The sequence below is a fragment of the Equus asinus genome, chromosome 22 (genome assembly GCF_041296235.1).
Source record: "Equus asinus isolate D_3611 breed Donkey chromosome 22, EquAss-T2T_v2, whole genome shotgun sequence".
NCBI lineage: Eukaryota > Metazoa > Chordata > Mammalia > Perissodactyla > Equidae > Equus > Equus asinus.
Window position 1 is genome coordinate 52,726,556 of NC_091811.1, and position 19,051 is coordinate 52,745,606.

The following is a 19,051-nucleotide window of genomic DNA, read 5'->3' on the forward strand; positions in this document are numbered from 1 at the left end:
TTCCCACCATAAAACATTGCTGTTGTTAACATTAATCTCTAACTGGCCTAATTAGTTTTATATATAATGCTGGAGAAGCATCCTTTCTCTAACAAGTAACTGAATTGTGGCCTGCCAAGATAAAGAATAACACACCATTCTTTTGAATATTTCTTTAATATTACATTTAAATATTCTCTTTAAATACAGCATTATCACAATGTAAAAGACCTAAAAGGCAAAAAAAAAAAAAATTATTTTCAGAGAACCAGACAAGCTTTGGATTCACATTGAAAATACTACCTGTGTACAGTATGTGAGAAAGGAAATTGGAAAATAGTAAGAGTTGCAATGAGTCATTTCTTTCATCTAGGCCTAGACTGAGTGGGATTGAAGCTCTCTGCTTCTGTGGTCAGAGGCCTCGCTTTTCTAGCAACTGTGAGCTATAGTTCTGTCCAACTCAGGTAGCACCAGAAACGAGATGGACTAGGTGGTAGAGAAGGCCTTTTGCTTGACAAGACAGTTAATGCTAAATGTTAATATTTAGCATTTAAAAGCTTGGGATCAGTGAGAGTCAGAATCGTAGAAGGGATGGACTTAGATTAGGAAACTAGTTTTTCAGAAAAATCAAATATCTTGGGGGTGGCAATGAGTTTGATAATTAGATTCAAATTCTTGGTTTGATCCCAGAGGCTAATGTGTCTCTTATTGAGCAGCTGGAACCCACTTCCTAGATTAGGCTGGAGCCTTCCTAAGGAGGGAATGTATAGAGCTCACTGCCCCTTCCAAAACAAACTTTCAGAAAGACTCTTCTCCAGAGTCAAATCCCCAGTAAAGCCTCAGTCTTGTATTTGAGGGGACCCATCTAAGGTGGGAGGGTGTAGCTCAGTCTGGGATAGCATCTAGATCTCAGGTACTTAAGACTCTCAACTCTGTTTTTTGAGGCTAGAGGATGGGGAGCGATAAGGACCTATGTACTTAATTAAGAACTCCCCCACAAAAGTAAAACCAAGCAAAAACAGGAACGAACAGGAGAGGCAGAATGGGTTAAAAGATGTACCTGTGTTAAGTACAAGGCCTTTCAGGCTCAGTTTAGGGATTTTATAGGTGAAATGCTGCTGCGACATACAAAAAGGTTGTTTTAAGATACCAGGGCCTTAATATCCCACCAGAAAAGGCTTTATGAGCAAGATAAGTAGGAACAGTTATCTCCCCCTCCAAAAAAGAAGTTTTTCTCTTTGTTCTTTCCCAGTTAGTAAACCATACCAGAAGTGAAGCATGGTACAAAGGATGCTAAAGAAGAGTGTTTTTCTCCTGATACTGCCTCCAATTGAAAACAGAGGCAAATAACTTTGCTAATAAAAAGAATTCAGTGTTCAGTGGAGCACATCCTGGAACATAAGCTGGACATAAGAGGAACAGAAATCCCCCCTGATGGAGTGGCTATCCCACTCTGTAGACCTCAAAGGTTATAAGCAGAACTTGAATTCTTTGGAACCTGGGAGTTGTAGCAGCATTTCAGAATTGGTTTGGCTTCCAATTTTTATATATCAAGATGGAGGGTCCAATAAACACTTGCAGTTCTTGGGGGTGAACTGGAATAGTATAAGGACTCTCTAACCCTGTACATCCACAAAGGACCACGAGGGTAGATACAGAAAAAAAGAACAAAAACTAGTTGGTGACATTGAATTGCCACATCCTACTTTCCTTTAAAGCTCAAATCTCCCAAAGAGGGGGAAGAAAAACCTGGGTGAAAAAGCAAGCATGGCACAGATAAAGTCATCTTCTTTCCAGACAGCAGCCCGTTCCTGCTGCCTCCTTTGGACACAGTTAATGCTCCACACATGCCTCCTGTGGATGTGTGAGCCCCAGCCTGACCCTGCCTGACACACACACAAGACTCAGGCTCTTGGTACCACACCCCCGGCCAATCTAGCTCTTTTTCTTCAAAGGAAAAAGGATGGAGGGGGAAAAGACAAATAGGCAAGTTTAACTCTAGTACCTAAGAAGATGAGAAAGAAACAATTCAAGTTACAGACCAGGAATCCCCAGTGTGGGGAACAGGTCAGAGAACACCAAAAACATGTCAAATATTAACTTATTTACCAAATAGGGGGCCAGGGAAGGCAGGTTAAATTTTGATAAATCCTCGAGGTTTTGTAATGAAGCAGAGACCCTTCTACCCCTTCCTCTAGGTTCGACCAGGTGACATTTCCAACTGCATTACTATGATCCACCAAAATAGGGTATCAGAACAACCACGGAGAAAAATGAGCCTGTTCCCCGCCTGGAGCGCAGGGAGAGAAGGGCCTTTGCCATGCTGTTCAAATTACTGTGTTCTGGTCCCTATATAAATAGCTGCTTGAATTACCCAGCTTCTCCTGTGAGATCCTAGTTCTTTGTTCCAATGGCCCAGAAAGCTCAGGGCAGCCTCCTGTGCCCCAGGACGCTGGAGCTGGTCTCCTTGGTTCTGTTTACCCTTTAAAAAATACTTGTACAAACAATCCTTTCCCACCCTTTCCCCAAAGACCCCAATAAAATAACATGGGAGCAGCAGCTGCTTCTACAGTTTTGTTTTGAAATGTGTTAGATAAAATAAGGGAATAAATAGAGACTGGGTAAGAGGCAGAACCTCCATCCCCGGGTCACACCGCCAAAGGGAGTTCCAGGGAAGGGTCCTCAGGGCGCTGGTCCTCACTCTGCGGTGAGGTCTTCTCCACCACACAGCCCTCTGCATTGTCCGTGCGGAAGGGGAGGTTTGAGGGGGACCAAGAGGGGCGGAAGTCTTCATTCTCAGGCTCCTCAGGGTGACAATCTTCGGGCACTAGTGCTTCTAGAGTGGATGTTTTCCCCACCTCTGATTTACAGAGGGCACTTGGGTCTGTGGGGCTACAAGCCACCAGTGAGGTAACGGGGAGAGAGAAGACATTGAGGTCCTTCTCCTTAGGGAAAGAGGGCGGGACTTCTTCTGTACTAGGCTCTCCTTTCACCCCCAGGACTGGCCTCTGCTCCACCTGATAATAGACCAGAGGCCCACTGTTCAAGTAGGATGGGTTGTTCACTGCTGAGGCAGTTGGGTGGTCCGAGTTCTCGGCAAAACATAGGACGGAGGAGCCTGGGGGCAGCTGAGCCTGGATGAGAATGGGGGCCGTCAGGCCTGGGCACAGCTCTTCAGGAACAGCCAGGGGCTCCTCCAGGATGCACACACCCAGGCTCTCAATGCTAGAGTCCAGGCTGGCGCTAGAGCCGCTGGAGTCTTCCTCCGCCTTGAGCCGCTCCAGTTCCTCTGCACTCTGCAGGTGCATCACTGCTGTCTCGTTCTCAGCAATGAACTCCTGGAAGTCCTGTGTCTCAGAGCCCTGAGCTCCTGTCAGGCTGCAACTGGCAGCGGGAGAGGGCTCCTCGTCTGGCGCTGGCGGGCGGCTCACCTGCCGCTTGCTCTCTAGCTCCAGCTTCATGATGGTGTGGAGGTAATGAGTCCGGACTCGGATTGGATTAAATTCAATGCGTCCAGCCATGTTCCCACAGCCATCACGGGAACAGCCACATGGAAAGGACATGCGATCCACCTGAGGAGGGGACAAGGAGGTTGAGGCAAGATGAGACCAACAGACTGAACAATGGAGAGAACAGACTGGCTGGCAAACACAGGCAGCTGGGATTTGAGGTATTCTTATAAGAAGAGAAACAACCGATTCAAAACTTGCAGCGTGAGCTCACAGAGCACTAGAAGGTAGTTATCACACCACTTGTGTTTTGATTCCAACACAGCCAATAATTAGTAGTGTGACCTCAAGAAAGTCATTTATCTCTCTAGGGCTTTGGTTTCCTTTTCTAAACAAAAAGTAGACAAAAATATGTCAAAGGGCCCTTGTAGTTAAAAAGTCCAGAGATGGCTCTCTGAATGCTGACTGTTCTGAGCAGAAGAAATTAATGTGCCTCAGAGATTTTTCCGGAACTTACTTGGTTTATTGAGAAAACAAGAGGCTGGGGCCCAAGCCTACTGCCTTCTGCAGTGACAGGCATGGGAGTGGAAGCAGAAGATCTAGGCAGTCCAAAGCAGTACATTCTAGGGAAACTAAGCAAGAGTATCTTAGTTTGCTAAGGTGCTATAATGAAGGTTCAAATAAAAGAATGGCCAGCTTTTCGCTACCTGCTTCATTTTCCACTGATGACTGACCAGTTTGGTTCTGAAGCAGTTACCAAGATAATTAACTTACAGACCAGGGATATCTGGAAAGAAGATGCTTTCTACCTCTTTATCTCCCTTTTGGATCCCAAAAAGGAAAAAAAACCCCACATACCAAAAATAAAAAATTAAAAACACAAGAAAGCTAGTAAGTATGTACAAATACACAATGTCTTCCTACGGTATCAACATAAAGAACTCCCCAATCCAGGTCTTAGGGATAGTCCAGGTCTTAGGGCTGGTCTCAAGTGTGTGTGCAACAGACTGATTCATTATGGGACTTCAGTCTGAAAAGCAGTATTTGGCCAGATCTGCTACAGCTATTTGATACCTACCTAAAAATAAGAAAGAAAAAGTTGGTTAGGAGAAGTTCAACCACAAGGACTCAGCATCCACACCCTCAATATACAGGTTCCAGATAAATGTTTGTTTGGGAGACTACTGCTGTTTTTAGTTGAGCTGTGTCTTCCAAACTGTCCCTTGTCAGAAGGCCAGCTAGGGGATGATGCTTTCTACCTTTTAGGACACTATGGATTTAGGCTCTGCCAGTCCAAGTCTGATCCTGAATTAGAGGATCCCAGAACTATGTTAATTTTTACAAAATTGGAGTGGAGGTACTGTGAAGTACGTGTTTGCGAGATAAAATCTAAAGGCCTACCTCGTTTCTCTGCTTCCTTTACCTCAAGAAATCAGCCACTATTCAGGGAACAGCTACTAAATGTTAAACTTACTAACCCCTGTTCCTCCATCTGCTGACAGCTGCTGCTTATCACTTCTGAGGTGTAAAAGAGAAAAGATCATCAGTATCTCCACAGCCTAAGAATCCTGTCATGCTCGTTTTCTTTGCTGGTGGAGGAGGGCTGTGGAAATGGGGAGTGTTTATAGTCACAGGCAATCCACCCGTGGATGGGCAGCCTCCAGGTTCACTGGCACCCAGACCACATCCCCCTGACTCTGGTGTAGATACACCATCTCAGGCCAAGTTGGACTGACCTGGCATTTAATCCCAGCTTGGCTACAGGCACACGCTTCTGGGTCACAATATAGTCGACAGTCACAACCACACTCTTCCCGAGAGAGGCGGATGGCTCGAAGTTCTTGCTTCTCCTCAGCATCGATGCGGTGGACCCCTGACGCCCTCAGCAGGGCCCGGCGCCGCTTAGTGGGCAGAGGCTGCAGGAAGAAGTAATCATCCACCTCCACATTTTCCACATCAATGTCTTCATCTGAAACATCGTCCAGTGTCAGGCCATCGGCCTCCACTGACTCCACTGTCCCATTCTTGGTCAGCTGCCAAGAGACAGGAAGGAAAGCTTAGCTTCTAGAGCATTGTCAGCACGCGCCTCCTCACAGTGCGCACCTAGAGCAGCACTGTCCCACCGGACCATCTGCAGTAAGGAAATGTCCGTGCTAATGTAGTAACCACTAGCACGTGTGGCTACTGAGCACTGTAAATGTGGCTAGAGCAACCGAGAAACTGAATTTTTAATTTTATTTAATTTTAATTAAGTATAAAGAGCCACATATGGCTAGAGGCTACCACACTGGATAGTGTAGGTCAAGAGAATCTAGAGTAGAAAGACAAGATTTATGCAGCTCTAACACAAGGGACATCACCTTTCTAGATCAAAGTTTCTCAAAACCTCTGTCTCATCTTCCCTCCTAGAAGATAATCCATTCCAACAAATATACCCTCCACTCCCAGCCTTGTGTCCCTTAACTTCAGCTGACATGCCTTCAAACACAGGGAGGAAGGGGTAAGTCAATGGCTGGACGTTCCTTGGCTGTATAGATAACCTTGCAAAACACCATTCCATTTGTACCCAAAGGACCCAAAACCACCTTCTGGGAAGAAGAGTACATGAAAGTGTAGTACAAGGCTCCCAGGTCTTTGTCAATGAGCTGGAATCCCTACGGTGTGAATGATTACCTGGGCGTACAAAGAAGGGCTTCGTTTTCTTGGGAGAACAAATAGGAGCAAATTATTAATGGCTATCAAAGAAAGCCCTTGCTTCCAACCCACGGCCAGTAGAAAAGTATTCTTTCTCCTTCCCAATCCTTTTTTTGAGTCGTATGTGAGGTAAGGTGCATTATATGATACTGAGTGTAATATCTACAGGCGGAAACCTGGGGTCTCTGGGCCAAGAGGGATAAAGAGCCAAGGAAGGGACTCTTAGTGGGAGGACAGGCTAAAGACAATCTGTGGCTGAATGAGTTTGGAAAACTCACTAGAGAATCCAAGTAAAGAAAACGAGGCCTCATAAGCCCCAGGGCTCTGGAAGCTACCAGCAGGATGAAAGCCAGGCTAGTGGAGGGTTTGGCTTATTTCATCAGCCAGCCCGAGTAATGCTGGTAAAGGAACAACTCCTGGGAGAGAGGTGATGCAATCGGCCTGGGTTCTAAGCTACACACCTGTTTTTTTGTTTGTTCGTTCTGGGGAAGGTGGTAGAGAAATGAGGAGACAAATAAAGTGGTGCTTCTGGGGTTCTCTCGTCTATTATTTCTGTTCCCAGCAGGCCAACTACAAGGGGCCTTTCCACAGACTCTGGGATTGCTCCTGTCTCTTTTATCGGGGTTGGCCTCCTAATCATCGTTCCTCCTGCTGTCTTCTCAAAGGAGAGAGATTAGAGATGCAATAGAAAGAAACGCACGGAGCCATGAGGATTTAATGTCTTAGGATAGAGCTGGCATTTCAAGTCAGAAAAAGAATCTCCTAATCACTAAATGGTACTGGGACAACTGGATGTTCTTTTGAAAAAAGTTATTAGATTCCCAATTCATACTCTTCATAATAATAAGTTCCATATATATAAAAGCCAAAAAAATTTAAAAAGTAATGTAAGTATTAGAAAAATTATAGGTAACTAAAGCTGCAGAGCACCAGCAGCTTTTTTCCCTTTTTTGGTGGCAGCCCAAAAGGAAAACAAATATTAGATGACATACAGGAGATGCCAAATTTTTATTCTGGAGACCAACTGCCTCCCCTCTAGAATGCGGAAGACAAGAAAAATTTCTAAGAGTACACTGGACCTGGGAAGGGCAGAGGAAGGCGTTTCTCTTGACCTAGAAAGATTATTAGATGCCACGATTGCGGCTGCTCACCCAAACTGCTACGAAGTAGGAATCCGCTATCTCAGCCTTGAGTTTGCCTGGCTTTGTCCCCACACCTCCTATATGGGAGGCCGTGGACCAGGATGGTATCCTGTTTTGACAGGCCACTCTTCTACCAGATTTAGGAGAGAGGTTTCTCCTAGGGAAAGAGAAGAAGGCCTTCACTGCAAATGATGAGAATGAGTGTTTATTTGCCCAGCTGTTGCTATAGCAGCAGGAAGGTGATAGGATCAGTGATGGAATTCCTCAGACAGAAGGGAAGCCCGAAGGTCATTCTAGTTAGAAAAACAGGTGTAAGGCTTTAGGAGGAGGCTGAGGGAAGTAGACATAGCTCTGAAAGGGAGAAAGGAATGAGATCTAATTAGCCTGCATCCTCGGCCACCAGTTTTCCAACCCTACCGCATTCTGCTGTGTCTCATCAGGATTTCACCCACAACCCTGGAAATCACGCAGCCACCTGTTTTAATATGGGTCAGCTCCGGGCCCACAAGGAACTTAGCCAGGCCTACAGCAGCCTTTTCCAAATCTGGAACTAGGAATTCGGGGGGAAATTTTTGCGGACTGGTGGAAACTATGGCTGTGGAGTGCCAAGCAGTGCTAAGCAGAGCAAATGGGTAGCTTATTATAAAGAGCCATCTGAGATGGGTCTTCTTCCAGCCCTGCTCCCCTCCTACACTTGAAGAGCTGATGACGCATCAGATGGAGGGCAGCCACAGTTATACAATCAAAACAACTATTTGGGAATGCTGTTGTTTACACACAAAAGACTATCACCTAGAGGCAATGGGGGTTATAGAAACAGCAGGATCCTTTCAGAAAATGTAAAAAATCCAAAACCTGTTCTGTGCATCAGGGCAATGGACAGTCTTTTGACAAAAAACAAACACTGTGCCTCCTCAGATTCAAGGGGTGGCAGACTTGACTGTCTTAAGGAATTCACATTTTAAACTTTTTTTTTTGGTGAGGAAGATTGGCCCTGAGCTAACATCTGTGCTATTCTTCCTCTATTTTGTATGTGGGATGCCACCACAGTGTGGCTTGATGAGTGGTGTGTAGGTCCGCACCCAGGATCCAAACCCATGAACCCAGGGCTGCTGAAGCAGAGTGCACGAGTTTAATCACTCTGCCACCGGGCCAGCCCTACACATTTTAAACTTCAAAAAACTTTGGGTTTTTTAGGGGGCAAAGGTAGGGAATTCTAGGGAAGCCATTCTGCTATCTCTGGTAGACTCCCCACCAGAGACAAAAGAATGGTGTCTCAGACTGAGATTTGATTCCATTTCTGAGACTTTTCACAGAAAGATTTGGAATCTCGACATGCCAAGGGCAACAATCAAAAAAAAAAAAAAAATCAGTAGACCTAGATGGTTCCCATTTCATCTTGGCACATGGGAAGCCCCAGACCCCGACCCCTCAGGCACCTTCATCTTCTTGGCATGGAGTTTCTCCTCCTTCAGGTGCTCCCGAAGAATCTCCCGATGATTCACCTCCTGCTCCTGAGCAAACTCACAGAGCGTATAGCTGCGCACAGAGTTGTGGCGCTGGGCCATGCCCAGAGAGCTGCCACCCTGGCTGGGCACACTGGTGAAACCCTGGCGCCGGGCAAAGTAGTATACGGTCACCTGGTCAAAGCGTACATTCTTCCTCCGCAGCTGCTTCTGCCGCTTCAGGATGGAGGTGGCTGAGAAGGGAGCACAGAGCAGTTTTACTAACCCCGAGGTGGCCTGTGTGGAGAACCAGTTCTTGCTCATCCATCTCGGCTCTCAATTCTTCTGCAAAGGTGCTCCCTGTACCTAGGGACCTTTCTAATTTTCAAATCATAAACGCACAGTTGGAAGGGACCTTGAACATCAGCTGGTCCACACCACTGCCTCCAGACTGACTCTACCCAAACAGATGACCAGAAAATCTATTTTTAGACATCAGCTGGGAAGAGGATCTCTAGGTAATCTTTTCAGGATGTAACAATCTATACAGCTTCACTGTCCAATACAGCAGCTACTAGCCACATGTGGCAATTTAAATTTAAGTTAATTAAAATGAAATAAAATTTAAGACTCAGCTCATCAGTTACACTAATCACGTTTCAAGTGCTCAATAGCCACGTACAGCTAATGGCTACCATAGTGGATGGTGCAGATACAGAACATTTCTATCATAGCAGAAATTCTGTTAGACAGCGTTGTATAGCAGGGGATAGCAAGCTTCTGTAAAGGGCCAGATGGTAAATATTTTAGGCTTTGCAGGCCATAAGGGCTCTGCTGCAGCTACTCAACTCTGCCATTTTAGCATGAAAGCAATCAGACAATGGGTGTGGCTGTGTTCCAATAAACTTTATTTACAAAAACAGGCAGTGAGTCATATTTGGCCCACAGGAAACCCCTGATCTATAGTATCAGAAGTTCTTTCCAAGAAACCAATTGAGCCATAAGAATTAAGAAATCTGGAGTTGCCCCAGTTGTCCACTAACTCACAAACCATAGCACAAGTAAAAGGTCAGCTAGAATATATCAGACTTAACTCTATGCTATTAGAGCAGTGAGGTCCTCCACAGAGCAAGGGTGAGCCAAGAGGGGGAAAGATTACAATCAAGGTCAAATCCCCAAGCTGAATAGAAGACGCTGTTAGGAGAGCTGCAATGGGCTCTGATGCTCTGTGCGGGGTGGGGTGGGGGGGAGGGGATGGGTTGGGGGGGGAGGGGGGCCGGCTATGAGTGTGAGTGAGCGTGGGTGGGGAGGGAGCGGCTCACTCACGTGTGAAGCTGGCAGTTGTGGGAGGATTGAGGCTGTCGCAGCTGTCAGCACTGTCACTGCTGGAGATCTCATCATCTGAGTTGGAAACTGATGAGCCCACATCCACATCATCAAACTTCCTCTTGAGACCCGAGCCCGTGAATGCATCCATTGGTTTCAAAGGGGTTTTCTTGGGGAGACCACCACGTTGGCCCCAAAGCCCCTGCTCACCACCAATTAGCCAGGTGCATTAGGATTCTGCCCAGGGGAAAAGAGGAATCAGCATTCCTGTCCTCAGAAAGACCCCTCCCAAGTCTTTACCCAAGGCTCTCCAACTGAAGCAAGCGCCTGAGCCAGCACTGACGTCCAGTCTCTCGAGACTAGGTCATTTCTCTGCTTATTCTAGCCAACATTTTACTTTTATTTCCCCTCAGCCCCTCCAGGCTCAGTCACTCTTAGAATAATGAGATGAGTAACAGGAGCACCTTCCCAGTGGAGTGAAGGTCTCTGGTTCCAAGCCAGCTGGGCTCTAGCCTTCATTAGCCCCGGGATAACGGTAGCTGCTCTTCTGATCACACAGGAGAGCTCTCCATGAGGCCAGTAGGAGGGACTGGGGATCAAAGGCAGAATTAGGCTGTGCCTAAACCTAGACTGGATCCAATTATTTTTCCTGGTGAAAATATAGCTTGGCATTTCCCAAAGTGTATATATTAAATAAACTAGTTCCATGGATATTAATAGCTTTTGCATGGAAATAGGACTGCTGTGTCAAAATAGTTTACAAAATGCTTATGGGAGGACCTCTTAGAGGCTTTTAATATGCTAATGAGCATGGTGAAGGATGGGAGAAAACACAGAATACAAGGTTTTACACACCTGATTATGGAACCCTTTGTTTTCCAGAGTACCTTAGGGGGCAAATGACACTTTGGGAAATACCGTTCTAGGCTCTCAATTTCAAAGTACATCGACAGCTAGGGAAAGGCTTTATCCAGATCTTCACAAATGTAAAGTGTCTCAGCAGGCTCCTAAAAAGGTCAGATTAGGTTCTGAAGAAGGGATTGAAGATTAGAACCTACTCTGGCTTCAAAACCCAGAATCTTTCCCCATCTCATACTGCTCCAAAACACAGGGCTCGGCTGGTCTATCCTTAGCCTCTGTGCAAGGAAAACAGCTTTACAATCTTTGCCCTCTGTAAAGAGACCGACAAGGGGAAAACAAATAGCAAACGAAGTGACAATTTACTCTGGTTACATCAATATGGTAGGCAGTGTTTTCAACATGCTGCCACACAACCAAGGAGGCTGGAATGGTCCATTTTCCAGGTACACATCTTTCCCCTTCTCCATCTTTGGACCTAAATTCCCAAGGATATGAATCTGCTTGGCAGAAATGCTGTGAGAGCCAGAGCCACATGTGATGATACGAACCTCCCTGCTTTGCCTCAGTAATGCCAGAATCTCCCCAGACTATGATCTCACTAGTTGCTAATTATGCAGCAGGAATAACAACACTGCCCAGAAAGACAGGGCTGCATTACTGCAGAGCAGCTACCAGAATATACTGTGGTGTCAAGAGATGCCGGCTCCAGAGCTTTCTTTCTGGACTGTGTCTCCTGGAAGCACTAGGCCTGCTCTTGGCTCGGTTCTACACAGTCAACCAGACCTAATAAGTACTTTAGAAAGATACTTCCTAATCTATCTCACCAGATCTCATCAAAATTCTGCATTCAAGTCACAAGATGTACTTAGGAAACCTCAGCCATCACAGGTCTCAGACAAGCACATTCCTGAAATAAATTTGGCCAAGGAGGAAAAAAATAATCAAGTGCTTGATAAGAATTATAATTAAATTTAAAAATGAGCCCGAAGTATCAATTGTGTTCTTCAGGTTACCGAGCTTACCCAGAGGTCACATTCCTAGGACATGGTAAAAATGAGGAGAGCCAAGGACCTTTTATGGGTTAAGATTTCAGCTGGGTTTAAAGACACCTATTAACTAACAATTTTCTCATTCTATTACTGGGGTGGGAGGGGAACCTATGCAAGTGAGTACTTATGTGGATGGGATTAAAAAAAATAAGAATAATGTTGACCACTAAATCTCATTTTTCCTCCCCACTTAAAAACCTTATCAACCAGATGAAAACTCAGACTGAGCTGAAAATCTGCTTTCTCAGAAAGGGCGTGAGTCCAGCTTCAGTTTTAACTGAGGTCCAGGTGGTGCTGCTCCCAGGAAAGCGGCTCTCTCCTCAGCCTGGAAGCACTCAGGGCTTCATCATGGGAAGCAAATGTGCACTTCTGTTCTTTCTTCGGGTGTCCCTTTGCTTCTAAGAGCGTGGGTTCCCTTTGAATATTTCTCTTTAAGACCTGCAGGAGGTTGGGTCTGGTCCAAAACCATCTTTATTATCAAGAGTCTCCACTGTCTTAACCCAGTTGCCCTCAGGGCTATCATTTCTCTTTGGGTTACTTTTTGTGCACTCTGCTGCAGCAAGGATTGCTGGCTGCTTGTTCCAGGCTCCTTCACCCTTTTTTTCTATGTCTTCCCCACTTGCACTTCTGGAATAGTGGTTTCTGGGCAATGACAGGAGGTAGGTAAGAACGAAAAAAAGATGTGAAACCTAGGAGAAAAAGATTTTCTTTAAAATGCCTGAGAATAATCTATGGCTATATGTGTAAATAATGTGCACACTCTCTTAGTTCTCTTCACCCTACCCAGGATCTGTTAACATCACTTTCTCTGACAGTAACTCCATGATCTATTATAAAAACAAAAACAAAAACAAAACCCACAAAAAAACCAAACCATCAATTCTGTCCTGACAACGAATCTAAGTTTAAATTTCAAGCCAGCTCTCCCTGTCCAACTCTCTGGTGTGAACCTGACTCGTTAAAGATGTTCACTGGGCACCAAGAAACCTTCCACCCACTTTCACAGCGGCCCCAAGAGATCTTTCTCTGCAACAGCAACAACTAGAATAGTTCCACACTTTCCAATCTGTCAAACCAACCTCCTTTCAAACCATAATTAGAAACCAGTCATTCCCATCTTACTCAGCTATTCAGTGGCAGAGGATCAATGCCTGTGTTCAAGAGAAATACTTATAAGTTATATTCCCAGCACTTAAACCCTTCCAGCAATAATCGAGGTGAGACTGGCAATACAGGTCATAACTAACAGTTAACTGTCAAAATGACCAACTCAAACAACAAATGCTTTTGGAGAAAATAATGCAAACCTCTATAAAAGCTTTCAAATGCCAGTAAAATGAAAAGTCAGCTGACACTTTCTGGCTACATGCCTTACACTCTCTTCTCAAGTGTTTCTAGCTGAACATTTCCCAAAGGTATAGGAAACAATTCAGATCCACAGTATATAGAAGATATTAGGCCAGCACCAAATAAAATAGATCTACAGCATATGTGTATTTTAGTACTAGATCTAAGCCTTTTCAGGCCTGTGAGAATTCCCTTAACAACCCCAAAACACAAAAAACCAGCATACATGAGACTAGCAAAAGAGGGATGTCCCAATCCCCCAGCCCCAGTTTTGTGGATGCACATTACATTTGCAAATTTTAGGTAATAAAATCCTCTCTCTTAAATGAGTCTAAAAGAATAAGACAAGGTAGATCTCACAGGAGGAAGCTTCTCCACTCAACTGGAACCCAACCTTCTGCTAAAGGTCAAGGGACCAAAATCTCTAGTAAGGTCGTCAGGGCCACCATCTGTAGCTGCATTAGAGGAAGGAAGGCTTGCTGCTAAGTGTTACGATAAACCTGAATAAAATGACCTGTCATTGCTCCTTTTATAAGATGTGGTTGATTCTCCAATACTGTGAATTTCATGGTTCCATGTGTCCTTGTGATTACCAGGATCGTGAACTTATAAAGTGCTCAAGTGAAAACATCCTGTTTAAGTATTTCAAGGAAGCCCCCCCTCCAACCCTCACTCCCTGGTTTTCACCCATTCACTCACACAAGGTTAGAATTTGGCTTTCTGTGTCTAAACTACTGTCATACAGAGGACACAAGATGTTTGTGGGAGAACTGGAACATGATGCTGCAGGAACCATGAACTCTCAAGGATATCCAGTCATTTATAACTCTGGCACACACCAACATCCTCCTGGCTTTGGAGATTTGCAAGATGGAAAGTCAGTAAAGAAAAGGAAAATTTGAATCAACTATGGATTTACCTTGAACTGAAAACAGCAGGACAAGGGGACACTGTGTTTCTCGGGAATAACTTCTAACATTTCATATTGAAGAACGGTTTGTGTGTCACACTGCCCCTCTAAACAACCCTTTAAAAGGATGAATCAAGACCATGGCACTAAAAGGGATGGATGGCAGTCAGCTGCGTGTTTGGGCCTGTGGAAAAAAATCAAGCTAGCAACCAGGGCAAGTGATGCTTTCGTTTTCCCACACAACGTCAGAAAAATGGGAGACATCAGCAACCTGAGCTGAAAGGACATGTCAAGTCACCAGTTCCCCTTAATGGACACCCCCGTTGAACCCATTTCTCTCTGATTCCTGCTAACATTCCCGCTCATTCCAATCGTCTGCAGCCCCTATCCAGCCTTCCCAGCCCTTCCTGCCTGCTACTCACAAATTCCCAACCACTCCTCCCACATTTTCCTCTATTCCTCCTCCCCTTCCTTCACTTCCCTCCATCCTACATCATCTCCACTCCATTCCGAACTCAGCCCTCATCTGCAATCCTGCCGGCTTCCAAGCCGCACATCGGTCTCCCTCGAGCTGCCCCCGCAGTCAGGGCCCGCGTCCTCCATGCCCCTCGCTCCCACGCCTCTCCCGACTCTTCCTTCCCAGCGGCGCCCTGGCTCCCCGCCCCCCGACCGCTCCCGTGCGAGCCTCCCTCATTTCTGACCCCTCCATCCGCGCGGCGCAGGGTTGATCGCTCCTCCAGAGCCGCCTGAGGACCGATCCCGAGAAAGGACGAGGCGGCACCCTCCGCCCCACACCCCCAGGCCCATTACCGGCCCCGCCGCAGCTGCCTCCTCCCGTGATGGTCTCTGCCGCCCCCGCTGCCGCCGCCGCCCTAGCCCGGGTGGGAAGGAGGGAGGAGAGAGCGAGTCCCGGGCCCGCGGCGACGGTCGGGGAGTTCCCAGGGCGGCAGGGCGGGGAGGGAGGGCGGGTGGGCAGGTCGGCCGGCAGGAGGCGGAGGGCGGGCGGCTCCGGCAACTTGGGCGCCCCCGGCAGCAGCCACCCAGAACCGCCCCGGCTCCGGCTAACAATAGGATCCGGCCGCAGCGCTCTGGCTCTTATAGGCGCCGGCACGTCCTGACCGAGCCCGGAGGCAGGCTGGGAAATGGAGTCTGCGTGCGGGCCCCACGCCCAGCGGCATGCCGGGAGTTGGAGGCGGCGACCGGCGCAAAGCCGACACTCGCCAAAAAGCGGGCTCAGGAGGCGGTGTCTCTGCTGCAGCGGACCCTGGGAAAGCGAGTTTGGCGCCGCTGCAGCCTTTTGAAGAGGAAGAGGGGAGACCCTCAACTACAGATCTTCAATGATTAAACGAATTCTCCTCTAAAGCACCACCTTTCCTTTCTCCAGGCCACACTCTCATGTCCCCTTATCCTCGCTCGTGGGATCTTAAACAGCATAATTTGCTGCAGCTTGCCCAAGGTGTAGAGAAGAAAATACAAGCAATGTCAATATGTATTGACACGTTGGTTTGTGTTTTCTTTCAAAAATTTTTTTACATGATCTGTGATCTTCACAACTTTGCAACTCACTTGTAAGATGGAGAAAACGAAGACTCAGAATTTATATGTCATTTGCCAAGGACACCCAGCCTTGGTTTCCTATCTCACTCAGAATAGAAGTACACGTCTCTTCCTTGACCTTATAAGGCCCTGTAAGATGTAGGTGTATCCTCTTGCCCCACCAACCCCCGCCCTATCTTGTCATCTTGTTTCTTTCTTTTCCCCTCCCTTACTCTGCTTTAACTACACTGGCCCTCTGGCCTCCTTGCAGTCCCTTCAACAGGACAATCACGCTCTCATCAGCTAGCCACATACTCCCTCACGTGATATTTGCTCCAATGTCCCCTTATCAGAGACCTTCCCTAACCATATTTCTAAAATGGTGCTTCCCCTTAGTCTCTATCCCCTTGCCTTAATTTCTTCTTAGCATTTACCACCTGACATATATTTATTTGCTTTTCAGTCTTCTCTCACTTTACTAAATTCCATGAGACCAGGGTATGGTTTGCTTACTTATCCTCAGCACTCAGAACAAACCTGGTATTTGACAGTTAGGACTCAGTAAATATTTACTGGATATTTATTGGATGGATGGATGGCAGGGTTTGAACTCAGCTTAGGCTGATTCTAAAGCCTGGTGCACTTTCACTGCAACCAAGAACTATGGAGCCAGATCTACTGGCTACCAAGTCATCTCAGTTTTAGAATTGAGAGCTTGGATGGCTTGGAAAAAATGCTATGAGTCCTAGTCCTTTCCCCTGGGTGACATCGGAGACTCTAAGAGGCTAGAAAACAACACTGCAAAATGAAAAAGCAGCAGATCACAAAAAAGCCATCCTTAGGGTACCATGTACTGTTCATCTCCCTATCTGCTGAAATTTAGGGGTGATATAACGTGATCAAGAGCATGGATCCTGGAGCCAGCTGGACTGAATATAAACCCCAACTCCTCCACTCACCAGTGGTGTGACTCCTTGGCAAGGTGCATAACTTCCCTGTGCCTTAGCTTCCTCATCTATAAAATGGGTATCTCATAGGGTTTTGTGAAGATTAAACAGTTAATATAGTATAAAATGTTTACAACACAGTCAGTGCTATGTAAATGTTCATGATTCTGTTTTCCCTGGACACACACAAGACAAAAAGGAAGAGAAGGCCCCAGACCACTGTAGAATCAGTGGGCTGAGTAATCAAAAGACAGCCTAAGGCCATGTTGGGTAGACTAAAAAAGTATATCACGTGCCTACACATCCAGAGTTTGGGCAGTCATGGAAATTCAGCAGGGTACCATCAGCCTCAATGCCCAGGCTTTGTTGGGTAATGATACCAAACTAGAAGATAGGCAGAACAAAGTTAGCACATCCTTTGAGAAGATAGCAGAATCCAATTTGGCAATAAGCTCTAGATCAGTCGAAAGATCATCTTGACCTCTAACAAACATCATAACTACTTATCATAGAGTCACTTGTTCACCATATTTCATTGTCTTGATAGAATCCCTAGGTAAGTTATGACAATGATGCCAGTTGGTCCATAATAACTGCAATTCTGCCTCCAGTCTAAGCAGGCTCTATGGAGGGCAAATGCAGTAGAAGGTAATGGAAGCTCGAGCGCAGTAGAATAGAAACTACAGAGAAAAATGAAAAGAAATGCCGAGAGGAATTAATATGTAAATAATAACATTGGATGTCCAATTCTAAATGCTCCTGCTTTGTTCCAGATCATGCTGCAACATATGCATGGACCAGCTCAGAATACACGAATCACGGATAGGTGGTGTGTTTGGGGGACAAGAAAGTCAAAGCAGAATAGGAAGAAAAGACATACAGTCACGAACAGCAGGCACAAGTGAAAACCAAGGTCCCATTTCATGTCCTGGGCGGTGTCTACACATCTGTCTGCACTTATGTCTACACGAAGCGTGATCTTGTAGTCAGTAGTATCCTGAATTTATTGAACAACTCAGTAAGTGTTTAAGTAAAAAATAACTATTTTATACTCATTATCCTTTTAAATCTCCCCCAAATCCTATGAAGTAAGTATAATCTCCTTTTTATGATGAGAAAGTTGAGGTTTACAGAGATTTTTTTGTCCAAGGTCACATCCAGCAAGAGCAAGATCTGAGATTTGTTTATCTGACACCAAAGTATACACTGTATCAACCACTCTTTACCACCAAAAGATCAACAAGAATACGCCCTCCGTGGGAGTTGGGAGTTGAAAATTAATACGTCAGAGGACACTGTGCCGAGCTTCTTAGAGAAAAAGAGTTAAGATAAAACTAAGACATTGTATTTGTTTTTCTGATACAGAACTTGTAGATTAAGCCCTGAAGTTGTATGTTACTTTACTGATTTACATTTAATTACAATCCAGATCTAGAGAGACAGGCACCTCTTTGTGACAAATTCTACACTAACCAAAAGAGATCAGTGTGTGCAAATCTGAGAAAAAGACAGAGCCACAGCAATTGAAAAGCACACACAACGAAGAAGCTGTGTGTTTTATCAAAGAAGGTTTCAAAAAGGACATACACAAATTGATCTATATATGTGCATAATGTACACACATACACACAATTAACAAAGCAAAATAACAGGTCTGAGGGGGTTGAGTGCAGGGGTGAGTTTAGAGAGGGCAAGCTTAATAAGCCTAAAGGAGGTAAGTCAAAGTCTGAAGTAAAGTTCTAAGATGTCTAAGGAAAGATATTAACTAAATCCTTAAATGAAAAATCAGACATTAGAACTCAGAAAGAAAACAGGAATCCGCAGCGATTAAATTGAAGAATGTGTACCTCATGTTATGCAAATATATGAAAACAGAGATTCACATAATAGATAAACTGGTTATTACTCATGTCCCAGAAGATCCCATACAGTACAAAATAGCACAATAATACAATAAATAATAGTATTTTTTAAATAACAAGTTCCCTTATAATTGACTTTAATCCAATTGAAAAATTTAATTTATACACAACTTTTAAATGGCTGAATTTGAGAATGCAAATGCTAGGCTTAGTTGTAGTTTCCAAGGTGACTTGTTGAATAGACCCATGTTCGTAAGGGACAACACAGGAGATCTGCAAGTGAAGAGGAAAGACGGAGAAAGAAAAAGGAGGATGTGGAAACTGATGGAAGTTTAAAGTCAAAGATAAAATACAAGGTCATTAAAGAAACAAGAAGGAGAAATAAAGTATTAACAATATAGAAAAAAACAGGTGCTGAAGGAATTAATCTCAAGTCACATAGGGCATCTTTTCCAGCTCATTCCATTTTGCAGTGGTAGTAAATTCTTCCTCATTTAAGGCTTG

General features: G+C 45.3%; 1 protein-coding gene across 6 annotated transcripts; it reads right to left on the reverse strand.

Annotated features, from left to right (window-relative positions):
• Window positions 1-144: 144 nt before the first annotated feature.
• Window positions 145-15,152, reverse strand: CSRNP2 (cysteine and serine rich nuclear protein 2). 6 transcript variants are annotated; one of them, XM_044755935.2, is made up of 7 exons: window positions 15,013-15,150; window positions 14,212-14,386; window positions 10,500-10,624; window positions 10,036-10,272; window positions 8,704-8,963; window positions 5,165-5,461; window positions 145-3,551 (listed from the first exon to the last, which is right to left on the reverse strand). In XM_044755935.2, exons 4-7 carry the CDS (start codon window positions 10,184-10,186, stop codon window positions 2,628-2,630), a joined length of 1,632 nt encoding a protein of 543 aa, XP_044611870.1. In that variant the 5' UTR covers window positions 10,187-10,272; window positions 10,500-10,624; window positions 14,212-14,386; window positions 15,013-15,150; the 3' UTR covers window positions 145-2,627. The 6 variants fall into 6 exon arrangements, with proteins under 6 accessions (XP_044611870.1, XP_044611871.1, XP_070351093.1 ...); XM_044755936.2 differs by lacking the exon at window positions 14,212-14,386 and having other exon boundaries at window positions 15,013-15,152; XM_070494992.1 differs by lacking the exon at window positions 10,500-10,624.
• Between the last annotated feature and the right edge of the window lie 3,899 nt (window positions 15,153-19,051).

Coding starts and splice junctions, on each gene's coding strand:
- CSRNP2 (XM_014847403.3), bottom strand. CDS start 10,186: ATGGATGCATTCACGGGCTCGGGTCTCAAGAGGAAGTTTGATGATGTG. Junction 8,964..10,035: donor CACAACTGCCAGCTTCACAC/GTGAGTGAGCCG, acceptor CTCCCTTCTCAG/CCACCTCCATCCTGAAGCGG. Junction 3,552..5,164: donor AAGCTGGGATTAAATGCCAG/GTCAGTCCAACT, acceptor TCCCCTCCTCAG/GTGGATCGCATGTCCTTTCC.